A 12,470-nucleotide genomic window follows, 5' to 3' on the forward strand; every position below is an offset into this window, starting at 1 on the left:
TATATATATATATATATATATATATATATATATATATATATATATATATATATATATATATATATATATATATATATATATATATATATATATATATATATATATATATATATATATATATATATATATATATATATATATATATATATATATATATATATATATATATATATATATATATATATATATATATATATATATATATATATATATATATATATATATATATATATATATATATCACACATACACACTGCCATCAGGATTTACAACAGCAATTGTGCTGAGAATGATCAAAGCGGTGATGCTTCTGCCTTATCAAGGACGACTTCTTGGTGTACATAAAATACAGATTTATAAACATGATAAACGATCGCAAAATGATGAATGGCTCCAAGAATGTGTCGAGGTGGAGGTCCATGTCCCTCCCTGCCTGTTAGTCCAAGTTTGCTCCAAGGATTCCATCAGACACAAGGAGCACTTAAGAGAGCCCTTGCTGGTTGCACATGAGAACTGGGTGTGAGTGAACAGAACCTGGAACACGAAGACAGACTTAAAGTGTTTCGACAGGGCACGGCCAACGACTCGGCTGCCGATACTCTGGATGTGGGACCAAGTCAGTTTTTCAGGTCCAGGTGCTCGCTTCGCCCATTCGTTCCATGGCTGTAAGTTACGTTCGGTAGCAAGCCGAGCGCATCAGCAGCGTGAGCTCGAACGCACGGAGCAGGATCCTTCAACAGAGCCAGCACAGCTGCACGCGTGCGCACAATTAGCATTTCCATCAAGAGAAGCAAGTCACAACAAGAAGTGAATACTTCGATATCGCGTGGCTGGGGGCAGTAAAAGTCGAGGTTAAGAATGATGAAACAATTTTGCAGTTATAAAATGTAAATGTAGACACGGTGAATTAACATGCAGATGGGAAGAGTTGTGACGTTGGACAAATTTCTATTTATAGCCCTCAGATCAAAGGGACGTACGAGGCCATAAGTGTGACAGAAGACACAGGACAGAATAGCCAATTATATAACAGCGCGATGTCGCCACGCTGTAAAAAGCATCCTGGGTCAGGGTCCGTGGAGACGTGAGGGACCTGTACTGTAAACATTTGTTGCTGTACAGATGGAGATCAAGATCAAAACAGGAAACGGTGAAAGACAAACACACCAATGTTTGAGTGCACGAGATCAAGCAGATACGTGATGGAGATGGACAAAGAAAATGAAAAAAAAAAATAAATGAGCGGAAAGATTACATTGGGTGAGATGCTGATGAGTGGATCGAGCTAATGGCTGAGAAGTCAAGAATGTGAAGCAATAGTTGAAGAGGTCACCTTTGCACCTCCACGTCCTTTTTTTTCAAAGACATCGACGATCCCCACAGCTTTTGCCACAATAATTAAATGCAGGATCCCCGACCCACAGTGGAGAGCAATACTCCATTAACGACCGTCTACTCGAGACGCTGTGCTGCGAGACCGGGATGTGCATGCCCAGTCATCGTGTGCCTTTGGAACCACGCGTGGCAACACCATGTGGTCGTGAAGGCCAAGAGCTCAGTTCCTGATGAAAGATTTTTGTCACAGGATAAAAACGTACGACGGGATCATCTTTCAGACACAAAATGGACAAAGGTCGGAGGTTACGTCCAAGTATTTTATCAGACCAACAATCGAAGTGGATACAGCCACTGCCGGGTCGGTTGCTGCTGCTGTGAAAAGTGCTCAACCAGAGGTATAATTAAGTATTTTCAGGGATTGTCCGCCGGGAAGGTTCTTTTATGCAAACCAGGATCAATAACGAGTTCACAGGAAAAGCACATTAACCTAAATAGTCTTCTTATTCTTCTTTAACGACAATTATTCCCATGTTCTTGTGGGTGGGGTTGGAAAGGAGAAATTTGGCCCAAGTCTTTCACGAACCAGATGGCCAGGCATGAATTTGCAATTCCATTCATGGTGCTGGCGATAGATTGTCTACTCTTCACGAAGGACATCGTGGGATATTTAACGTCCACCAACTAGTGCCGGTCTCGGGGACGCCAATTTAACGGCCATCCGAGGGACGGCACACGCATTGATGAACCACTCTGCCTGTGAAACGCCAGGATGACCGTTTACAGCTGGGTCTGGATTTGAAGCCAGGCGAGACAGCTTATAGGAGAGTGTGCGGATCTCTTGGATTTAGGCCATCCTGAAATTATAAATCAGAGCGATATTTATTGTATCTATTGTATACCTTCCTTCACAAGGCGCATTACACACATCGGCTCCAACCTCTCGATATTTGATGATCTCTTAACAGTCGCTTAGGTAGTTTTACACCGAAGGGACAACTTCTGGGGGGCATGGCATGCATGACAATTTGGAGGTGACGAAAAAAAAGGGTTGGTAGGAATGGAAAACGGGGTTATTTATTTATTAGACGAGATTGGAAGTGATACGATGCACGTAATCCTGGAGGCTGGAGACGTGGCCTTCGGTGAGAGAAAGCTCATGACGTCACAGAGCCAATTAACGAGACTCACGAAAGGGATACATTGCACATCGGCTACAGGTCGCTCCAGGGGTGTGCGCGTAAGCGGTTTCCATTAGCAAACACCAAGCTAGCACTTGTAAAGCCAGCCGTTCCTCATCAACGGTTTCGAATGGATTGCTTACTTGAGTGCTTAAGCCACTTGGCGAGTGCAACACACCCCCCAGGTCTATCAGCCCGTGTCCATCCTTGCGAGTGAGATTGAAGGGAAACAGTTTCGATGACACTCGAGTGGGTTTGCGGGTTTTCAGAAACAAAGCGGGTCAAACCCGTGAAATGCGGGTAACATGCCATGTGTGGCAGAGCGATTGTGAATATGACCCTTCCAAATATGTCTTTGGCTTTCCAAAATGGCGGACGTATGATTTCTATCACGTTACATTTGTGGGTGGTGTCAGGCCATCTGGCCAAACAATGGGTATGGAGCGTCGATACAAACGTATATACATACATACATGCATACGCTCCATCTACAACGACAAATGTCGATCTGTCTGTCTGTCTGCGTGTTACATATACACTCCTACACTGGACAGATTTGGACCAAATTTTCCACAGAGGTAAAAGGTTGTTCCGGGCAGGTTTTAGTGGGGTTAGTGGCTCCTTCGGCCACCAGGGAACCCCAGGGGAAAATGATGGGTTATACTTCCCGGCTGTTGCAGTTGGTTTGAGTAACGCCACCTTTGGTGAGGTTGAGCGCTACAGGACGGATTGAATTTCCCAGACAACTGCCTGACCGTCATCTTCTGTCGTTATTCTCGCCACCACCATGGTGAGCCTTTTGCCGTCACTGGGGAGGGGTACTTTTGCTAGGTATATATACATATTACATATATATATATATATATATATATATATATATATATATATATATAAATAAAATATACATATTACATATATATATATATATTTTTTTTTTTTTACATAGATCTGTGGCTTGTACACAAAGATGGTACACAGTGCACTTTAACGTGAATTACAAAGACATTAGTTCATAATGGACAAATATGGAACTAGAACCTGGGTTCTGAGCATCGTAAGCCAGTGGCTCACGAGGTCCAGGTCCCTTCTGCATGGAAAGCAATCAATTTAATCCTAACCCGAGCAAGCAGCCCAAACTCGAATCCCTCGGTTGCAAACCTCTCAGTCTTCTTCCCAAGAGCAGAACAAAAAAATCAGCTCAACAGACCTGTTGAAAAATTTAAACTGTGGTCCAATTGAAATGTTGAAGATCCCAGCGAACCTGGCCTCTGTTAGTCCCTGACGATAGACGAAATCCTCCTTGCTCAAACAGACTTTATGAAACAGTCTCATTTTGTGCAAAATCTTGAGCGGTTTGTGCCCCCTGCATCCTCCGCTCTGTGGCCCCTGCATCCTCCGCTCTGTGCCCCCTGCATCCTCCGCTCTGTGGCCCCTGCATCCTCCGCTCTCTGGCCCCTGCATCCTCCGCTCTGTGGCCCCTGCATCCTCCGCTCTGTGGCCCCTGCATCCTCCGCTCTGTGGCCCCTGCATCCTCCGCTCTGTGGCCCCTGCATCCTCCGCTCTGTGGCCCCTGCATCCTCCGCTCTGTGGCCCCTGCATCCTCCGCTCTGTGGCCCCTGCATCCTCCGCTCTGTGGCCCCTGCATCCTCCGCTCTGTGGCCCCTGCATCCTCCGCTCTGTGGCCCCTGCATCCTCCGCTCTGTGGCCCCTCTCACTTTTTGCAGATTTGAACGTCCTTGCAATTCACAGCAATTCCACAGTCTCCAAAGCATTTTGACACGTAGGACAAGAACACATGGACAAGCCCCGACACAAGCCTGAGACAATATAAAGGAAATAAACTACTGACAAAGTACCATCTCCGGAACATTTTGGTCTCACTACGTGGCCACAAGGTTGACTTTGGGTCAAGTCAGCTCGATGTGCCAGTGGGTTAATTAGCCAATATCAAAAGGACAGGACCAAGCCAGGGGTACTCTCTCGCAGAACAAACTTTCACCCATATTGCAATGGAATAGTCTTTTATACTTTGGGCTCCTTCAGACTGTCTGATCTAAAGCTCTGGAAGATAATTGACATTCCACACCCCACTTCTCCCTGCACATAAAATGGTCCGTCCATTTTACACCACCCCGAGATGGCCTTCCACCCTTTCTTCTCATTATCATTCACCCATGTTTTATACCTCTGCAGCTTACATGTGGTCATCCATAAACTTATTGTTAACGTCCTCGAGTACAAACTTTCTGCTCGTCTCCATTCCTTTGTCCTCTCACCTCTATAAATCACACGTCTGGTGCACTTCCTAGTCCTTCAAGGTGCTATCTCACCACTATTTCATGCTGACCACCATGTTCTTCCACAGTTATTTCTACTTTTTTTTATAAAATCGATAGTCTGTTCAGCAAGCCTGCTGTTGGCTTAGTGGTTAGGGTGGCTGGCTTAGGATCGTAGAGTCATGAGTCCAAGCCCCGTTGGCTGCTGAATTAACACCAGGTGGGGTTGACTCAGCCTGTCATCCTTCTGAGGTTGGCGAAATGAGTACCAGTGTACTGGTAGAGGGACACAGCATCAGCGGCGCGACCGTGCTTCCAATAAATTATCGCAACCCGGCAGCCAAGCTGCCATACACAAGAACAGAACAGTCTGTTCGGCCCGTATCCACCTTTTACCTCCGGCTTTCAACAACGACAGGGAATAGATCAAGTGCAAACAGTTGTGTTGTGCATTTTGTGTTGAACAATTTGGACATGCTTACCTCCACATACATGCTCCAGTGAGACACCCTGCATGGCCTCCGCCGGCATGAATCCCATGAAAAATCCTGAAATTGCAAAACAACATTTATTTGTTTTCTCAGTCATAACAAGCCAACACAAAGAGTTCGTTTTTACAACAAAACCTTTTTTTTTTAAATAACGAAAAGAACGTAGATTCCTCAGTGTGTGCATGATGGACAATGACGTGGTTACTTAAGCCCAAGCCAGACAAGTTTGCACCTCATTCAAAAACACGCTCAACAGCAAACGACAGAAGGTCGTGACTTTGCCGAGTAATGAGACGAACATTTTCCGGAACGTTTTAATGACGATATAAAACTGATGATGTCATACGAAGTTGCAATCTTCGGGAAAACTCTATAACCAATCATAAAACTGTTGTTCATCGACTCCAAGAGGACGACTCGCGAGAGACCAGCGGTCTCAAACGAGATCAGACTTTTGAAAGACCAATGGCATCAGCATGATAAATTTATGGAGCTATTCAAGGTGGACGAGGAAGAAGGACTGATGGGGAGGGTCGATAGTTACCTCCGCCCCAGGAGGATGATGGAGGTTACGTTTTCGCCCCTGTCTGTGAGCAGGATATCTCGATAGGTTACGGACGGATTCGGACAAAACCTGGTGGACATGTTGGGTGTGTCAAGGACAAATTCATTCGATTCTTATGAAGATCCGGATCCAGATTTTATTTTTTTTCAAAAAATTTTCTTTAGTGATTCTTCACCTTTGAGAATTCGGGCAAAAAATAATATCTAGCATGATATCTCAAAAAGTTTTGGATGGGTTATGACAAAACTTGGTGGATGAGTTGGGTAGTTGACAAGAACAAGCCGATTCGATTTTGTTCAAGGTCCGGATGCAGGTCTGGCCTTTCAGTGACTTACAAAACTATGGGAGGTCTTTGCGGTAGATCTTGCCCCTACCTCGTTCAATACCCCAAGATCTGGATGACGAGCGAGACAGTTGTGATTGGAAAATACGGATTAGTTTGAAGGCGAGTTCATAGCCAGTGACCACGGCGATAACATGTGAGGAGAGCGTTTGCGAAGATAACCCCGGAAGTCAGAAACAGCTGTACCGACCTGATGGCCGGTTCGGCTTTCCCATCTGAGCGCGTAGCTCATTATGCTGGGATGTCAAGTTAGAAACTTATATTGAGGGAACATTTGCCCATCGCCTCCTAATGTACGAGTACATCGACGCCTCCTAATGTACACTCCTGAATGAGCCTTGGATCATGATGCAAAGATGGCAAAGCGGAGGGAAAAATTGACACTGACTGCCTGGTTCTCATTCGGAGCTGAAAACCAAGAGCACAATGTTTCCATACCGACGAGCATGGCTGCGTTGCCACGAATGATGGGCCAAATGCTTTTGAAGAACGTCACACAGCTCAGCACGTAGAAGGGAACTTTATCGAGGAAATCCTGAACCTGCGTAAGCACACATTGAAAACAAGAACAAGTTAAACAACGTTAACAGGAAAAGGCCAAAGGTTTCAATACACATCATACAATTACAAGCCGATCACATTGCTGCGATTGTTTGATGTTGCGTTTCACCTGAACTAGAAAATAGGTGAGTGGTTGAGCATTCGTGTAAAGTAGTAAGAGCCACCAAACAAAGAAGTTCCTGATTTGGATGAGGGACGGAGGTGGGGGGGGGGGTGCTTCGGGACTGCAAATTCTATACTTTTCAGCCAAACCTCCTTTATCAAGTCCTTCAGAACAATACACAACACTCGATGTTTGCAGATGTAATCACCTGCGGGTGCAACTCATTATACTACTTTCCGGATGTATAATCCCACACGAATGCCGTCAGCAGCTCGGATCTTCCTTCTCAAAAACGCTCCGTTCTCTCCATCCCCTGATCCTAATCCTTTTCAATGTCATGGTTCACCTCGTCGAGCCATATCGGTGTCGGTCTGCCCCTTCCCCCGTTTCCTTCAACCGTTCTATTTGATGCCATTTTTGCTGCACAACATCCCCATACCACCTTCGCCTTGCCTCACAAACTTTCTCCATAATACGTATCAGTCAAAACTTTCTTCATATCTCTTCACTAGTTATCCTTTCTGCTAACTTGCGGTGATAGTTTTCCTATCTGCTAACGACATCCCTTCAATCCATCGCAGCATCCTCATCTCTTCCCTGGCACGTGACTGCTCTTCCTTCAAACGCAATGCCCAAGTCTCAGCACCAAACATCATCACTGGTCTTTTCACCACTTTGCACATCTTCACTTTAAACCTCAATTGGTATTCTTCTGTCTCCCATACCTGTCACAGCACTCCACTTTTTCCACCCTGTACCTTACATCTGCCTCACATCCACATTGCTCATCAATTGTCGATCCCAAGTACTTCAACCTCTCCACCTGCTTCAGTTGGTCATCATTTATATCCTTGACGACAATCACTTTTGTCTGTCCTGTACAACTCATCATCGCCTCTGTTTCCCTGGTGTTTATTCTTACACCGATCCTGACCAATTGTCTCTGGCAGCGGTGAAACTGCAGGTTCCAAAGTTGCAACTAGTGACGATTCGGATCAAAAACTACTCATTCGTTTAGAAAGCACCGTTAATTATTCACGATGTCTGACATTAATACAGCCCAAGCTCAGGTTCAGTCAAGCCAGTGGTCAATGTTTTCAAAGTAACAACCCCATCTCCCCCTCCTCCATCCCCACCCTGACCTCCTCTCCCACCACCACCCCCAACCACAACCTCCTCTACAACAACCTCCCCCTCCAAAACCATAACCTCATCCCCCACCCAACCTCGTTCCCACCCCGACCTTCCCGTCCCCCTCCACCATCTCCGTGGCATCACCTTCCCATCCATGGCTCTCAATCTCAGATTTTTGTATCAGCCTTCATCTTTCATCTTTCATCCAATATAGCAACATCATTCCATCCAACCTTCGATCGCCTCTTTCAGCCATCCTACTTTTCTTCAAACATGATCCAAACCAATTCTTCGGTCTCTTCCCAAATGTCTCAACAAAACACCTCCTGAAGGACTCTTTAATTATCCCCCGCCAACCAACGAAGTTGGCGAGGGATATAGAAATGGGTTCCGTCCGTCCGTCACATTTCGTTTCCGGAGCTTAACTAAAAATCCCCTCAAGATATATTTACGAAATTTGGTACACATATCAAGCAAGTGGTGAACTGGTGCTTTTTGATATTTTCTAGTTGATAGGTCACATGGTTTGGCAGCCATGTTGGATTCAAGAAAAAATATCAAATAATGTTTTCTCTGGAATCACATAACCTAACGAAGCAAAAATTTGCAACCATCATCTTCCATCATGTCTGCATACATAGAAAATTTATGACGTCACAAGTCACATGGTTTTGCGGCCATCTTGGATAGAAAAACACACCTCATCCGATTAACACGAAACTTCACACACATATTCGACTGGAGGATTGGAGGCAGAATGTAAATTTATGACCACATCGGTCACATGGTTCATCAGCCATCTTGGATTGAAAATTAATACATTTTAAAAATCTTCTTCTCCAAAACGGCTGGACAGATTGAGGCAACATTTCACACACACTTTCTCCAAGACATCCTTTCAGAAGTTTGTTAATTTCTCAGTGATAGGTCACATGGTTTGGTGGCCATATTTAATTTACCTTAAAACCTTCAAACATCTTCTCCAGAACGGCTGGTCAGATCAAGGGGAAACTTCACATACATACTGCACACGCTTAGGGAATACAAGTTTGTTAATCCTCATTTACTATGGCGGGGGATATTGAAGACTGTCTTCAACGGATGCTACTTAACCTCCGCCATCTTCGAAGATGGATGGAGGTTACTGTTTTCACCCCTTTCTGTTTGTTTGTTTGTTTGTGAACAGTATGACGGAAAAACTCCGACGGATTTCGACAAAACTTGGTGGGGGGGGTTAGGTATGGTCCAAGGATCATGCCATTAAATGGTCCAAAGTCCAATATGGCCGCTATGGCAGCCATTTTGAAAAAAATATTTGAATTTTTTTTTTTTGCATTTCTACATGTTTTAAGTGATTTCCAACCCACCCATCCCCCCCCCAAAAAAAGAAATTGTTGGAGAAAAAAAAATTTGCAACTTTTTTTTTCAACAAAATTTCAAATTTTTTTGCATTTCTACATGTTATAAGTGATTTCCAACAAAAAAAAACATGCCAAAATTATAATTGTGGCTGATTTTGGAACTTCAGGTGAATATACCCACGTGAAATCAATTTCTGTCTCAAGGAATCGAGTTATGACGAATAAATTGAGTATGTAAAAGTTAAAAGTAAAAGGGAAAGTTGCAAACTATAACTCTGTGAGCACTGTTGACGTCAAATTGAATGAATAGGATATCAGGTTCACTTGAGTGACCTAGCAGTATTGGCGGCGGAGGTTTTGCACTCTATCGAGTGCTCCCCCTCTAGTTTTTAAATGTATTGGGCCAGATATGTTCTCGTGGATCAGGCATTACGTGGCGGAGGTATGCACTCTACCGTGTGCCCTTCTAGTTCCTCTTGTTTTAATCCCATCCAATCCTGCCCATTGTCCAGCACACCCACATTTCAAAACCTTCTCGTCTCTCAATTGTCCTCCTTTCTCAAGGTCCATATCTCAGACCCATAAAGCACCTCACTCCAAAATAAAGGATTTCACTCACCCTTTCTTCATACGTTTGTTGAAGCTTTTTTGTTTAACATTTAGGTCCTATTTTTCCTATTGTTTAACATTTAAGTCCTATTTTTCCTATTGTTTGACATTTAAGTCCTATTTTTCCAAAAAAAAAAAAAAAATTTTTTTTTTTAGATCCTCGTGGAGGATCTCCAAGTCTTACTCATGTTGTTGTTCATCTTCTTCTTGTGGACTTTTTTGTTTTGCAGCCTACAGTTTTCATCGAAACTTCCCGAAACTTGGCATGGATATGTAAAAATACCCTGTGCAGACAGTAACCATCTCAGATTTTGAAAATTCCTCCGAGAAAAAAAAAGTTATGACGTCAAAATATCTCCGCTAATGGAAATCGCCTAAAAAATTATCTCCGAAACTAGGCAAGGTTTTTGAATTCTGTTTGCTGGAATCGAACAGGGCATTAGCAGAGATGAATTGCCACACATATGATACATCACCATGACATCATATCAATTTTTATGAGGTCATTCCTATTGTTTGACATTTTGTTTCACAACCCAGAGTTTTCATCGGATCTTCGTGAAACTTGCCATGTATATGCAGAAAGCCCACGCGCAGGCAAAAACCATCTCCGATTTTGGAAATTCTTCCTAGAAAAAAAGTTGACGTCATAATATTGCCGCTAATGGATATTCGCCTATACCATTATCTCCGAAACTAGGCAAGCCGTTTGAATTTTGTTTGCGGGAATCAAGCCGGGCATGAGCACAGATAATTTAATCGCAAACCGGAAGCATCACAATGACGTCATATTCGTTTTTATGTCGTCATCATTAAGAGGACGAGGATCTGAGCTCATTTGAGCTTGTTTTTGCTCTGGCCATTCTTTTTCTGATCTCTTTAAAGACATTACCATCATTGGTCAACAAGCTTTGTTGCACCCAGACGCCGAAACCTCTCAACCTGTTACAGTTCACATCCATTGATGGATATGCTCAAGAATTTGGCCGTATCATTGCGTTCTTTCATCAGCTTGGTCTCCCACACATCGATTCACATTCTATGCTCCTGACATGTTTTCAAAAGTATACCTGTATAAACAAACAGGACTGCTTCCTCCTCTTGTTAAATGTGAAGCGTTATAGAAAAATAATTCCAAACAAAAGAAAAAAACAAAACAAAAACGTTGTCATGGTGATATGAAGCTTCAGAATTAGCCTCAAACCCAGGACCCTTGAAATCCTCGAATCCAAACTTCCATATCGGATCGCACACTATGCGAACCACTCTTCCAGAAACAGTCATGGAAACTCAGATCGTGAAAACGAGTCTGCTGTGAGATGGATTGCCGTTCCTGTAAGGAGTGTCGACAGACTTGTCATTTTAATTCTGGACTCGAGGACAGATCTTTCCAAGCAGCAAGGCCAGTGAGGACAGCCTTTTTGGCCCTTCCTGAAACCACGTGGTTGCTGATACGTTCTTTGAGTGTTGTCAATCCGAATGAAGTAAGACAATCATCTGTATATTAAACCAGCTGGATTTATCTGGCCATCTGTCTGTCACGCTCTTTTTGCTGGGATGTCATTACAGTGTTACGTCTGGTGCTAAGCTAGGCTTCGATGGACGTGTACATTATCCAGGCGTCAGGCACTCAACCCATCCTGTTGCTTTGGCTGACAGCAGTTGACCACAACATATATATATATATAGCCATGCGTCACTTAACGACGGGGATATGTTCTGAGAAATGCGTCATTAAGTGATGTCGTCATTGTGCGAACATTATGGAGTGTACTTACACAAACCGAGATGGTATAGCCAAATACACACCTTGGCTATATGGTATAGCCTATTGCTCCTCGGCTACAAACCTGAACAGCATGTTACTGTACTGAATACTGGAGGCAATTGTAACACACATCCAAGATAGACGGAAGACGCGTTAGTTTTACCTTTGTGCTGTTCATGACGGCCATGTGAGTTGTTAGCGGCTGCTTACAATCTCCTCTCGCATCGATTTATAGAAAGGCGAATAAATAGCGTTTGGATTTTATAAATACGTAATCATTGCATCGATGTTATAATTTACAAATGAAGAAACGAGCTCCTGTCAATTATGTGATCTATTTTCGGAACAGTGCGATTGTTTTAACAACATAAAAAGCTTCACTAAAAATTCACTTGTGTTTTAATTTCTACAGTAATAACAATAATTTATTCGCGGAATTCTTTAATTCAAAAGGTAATTTACTTGCTAGAAGGTAAACGTGCAAAAGACGGGTCAAATTGGGTGAAAATAGGAGTGTTTTAGGATATTGGGTCAACATCGGGTGAGTTGGAACACTGATTTTCTTGAATCCCGATTTAGCGTGGCTCCGCTTTTTTTGCGATGACATTTTATGGACCCCATCGATCACGTTATAATGGGGCCACACTGTAGTTGTTCATTATCAAGTATTATGTACTGCACATAATTGTATGTGCTATACTGTACTTTTATACGATGGGCAGCGCTACAACGGCTATGACATC

General features: G+C 43.3%; 1 protein-coding gene across 2 annotated transcripts in view; it reads right to left on the minus strand.

The window, feature by feature from the left end:
• Positions 1 to 201: 201 nt before the first annotated feature.
• The window catches only part of LOC147023994 (maestro heat-like repeat-containing protein family member 1), a 74,791-nt gene continuing 62,522 nt past the window's right edge, over positions 202 to 12,470 (minus strand). For both annotated transcript variants that reach the window (XM_085890113.1, XM_085890114.1), the window contains exons 39-41: positions 6,630 to 6,732; positions 5,275 to 5,340; positions 202 to 751 (exon numbers count right to left, since the gene is read on the minus strand). In XM_085890113.1, coding sequence (XP_085746239.1) covers positions 618 to 751; positions 5,275 to 5,340; positions 6,630 to 6,732 — 303 coding nt within the window. In that variant the 3' untranslated portion in view covers positions 202 to 617. The remainder of the gene's footprint in view (positions 752 to 5,274; positions 5,341 to 6,629; positions 6,733 to 12,470) is intronic.

This window comes from Eptatretus burgeri, chromosome 7, assembly GCF_056783735.1.
Source record: "Eptatretus burgeri isolate ZD-2024b chromosome 7, Ebu_testis_v1, whole genome shotgun sequence".
NCBI lineage: Eukaryota > Metazoa > Chordata > Myxini > Myxiniformes > Myxinidae > Eptatretus > Eptatretus burgeri.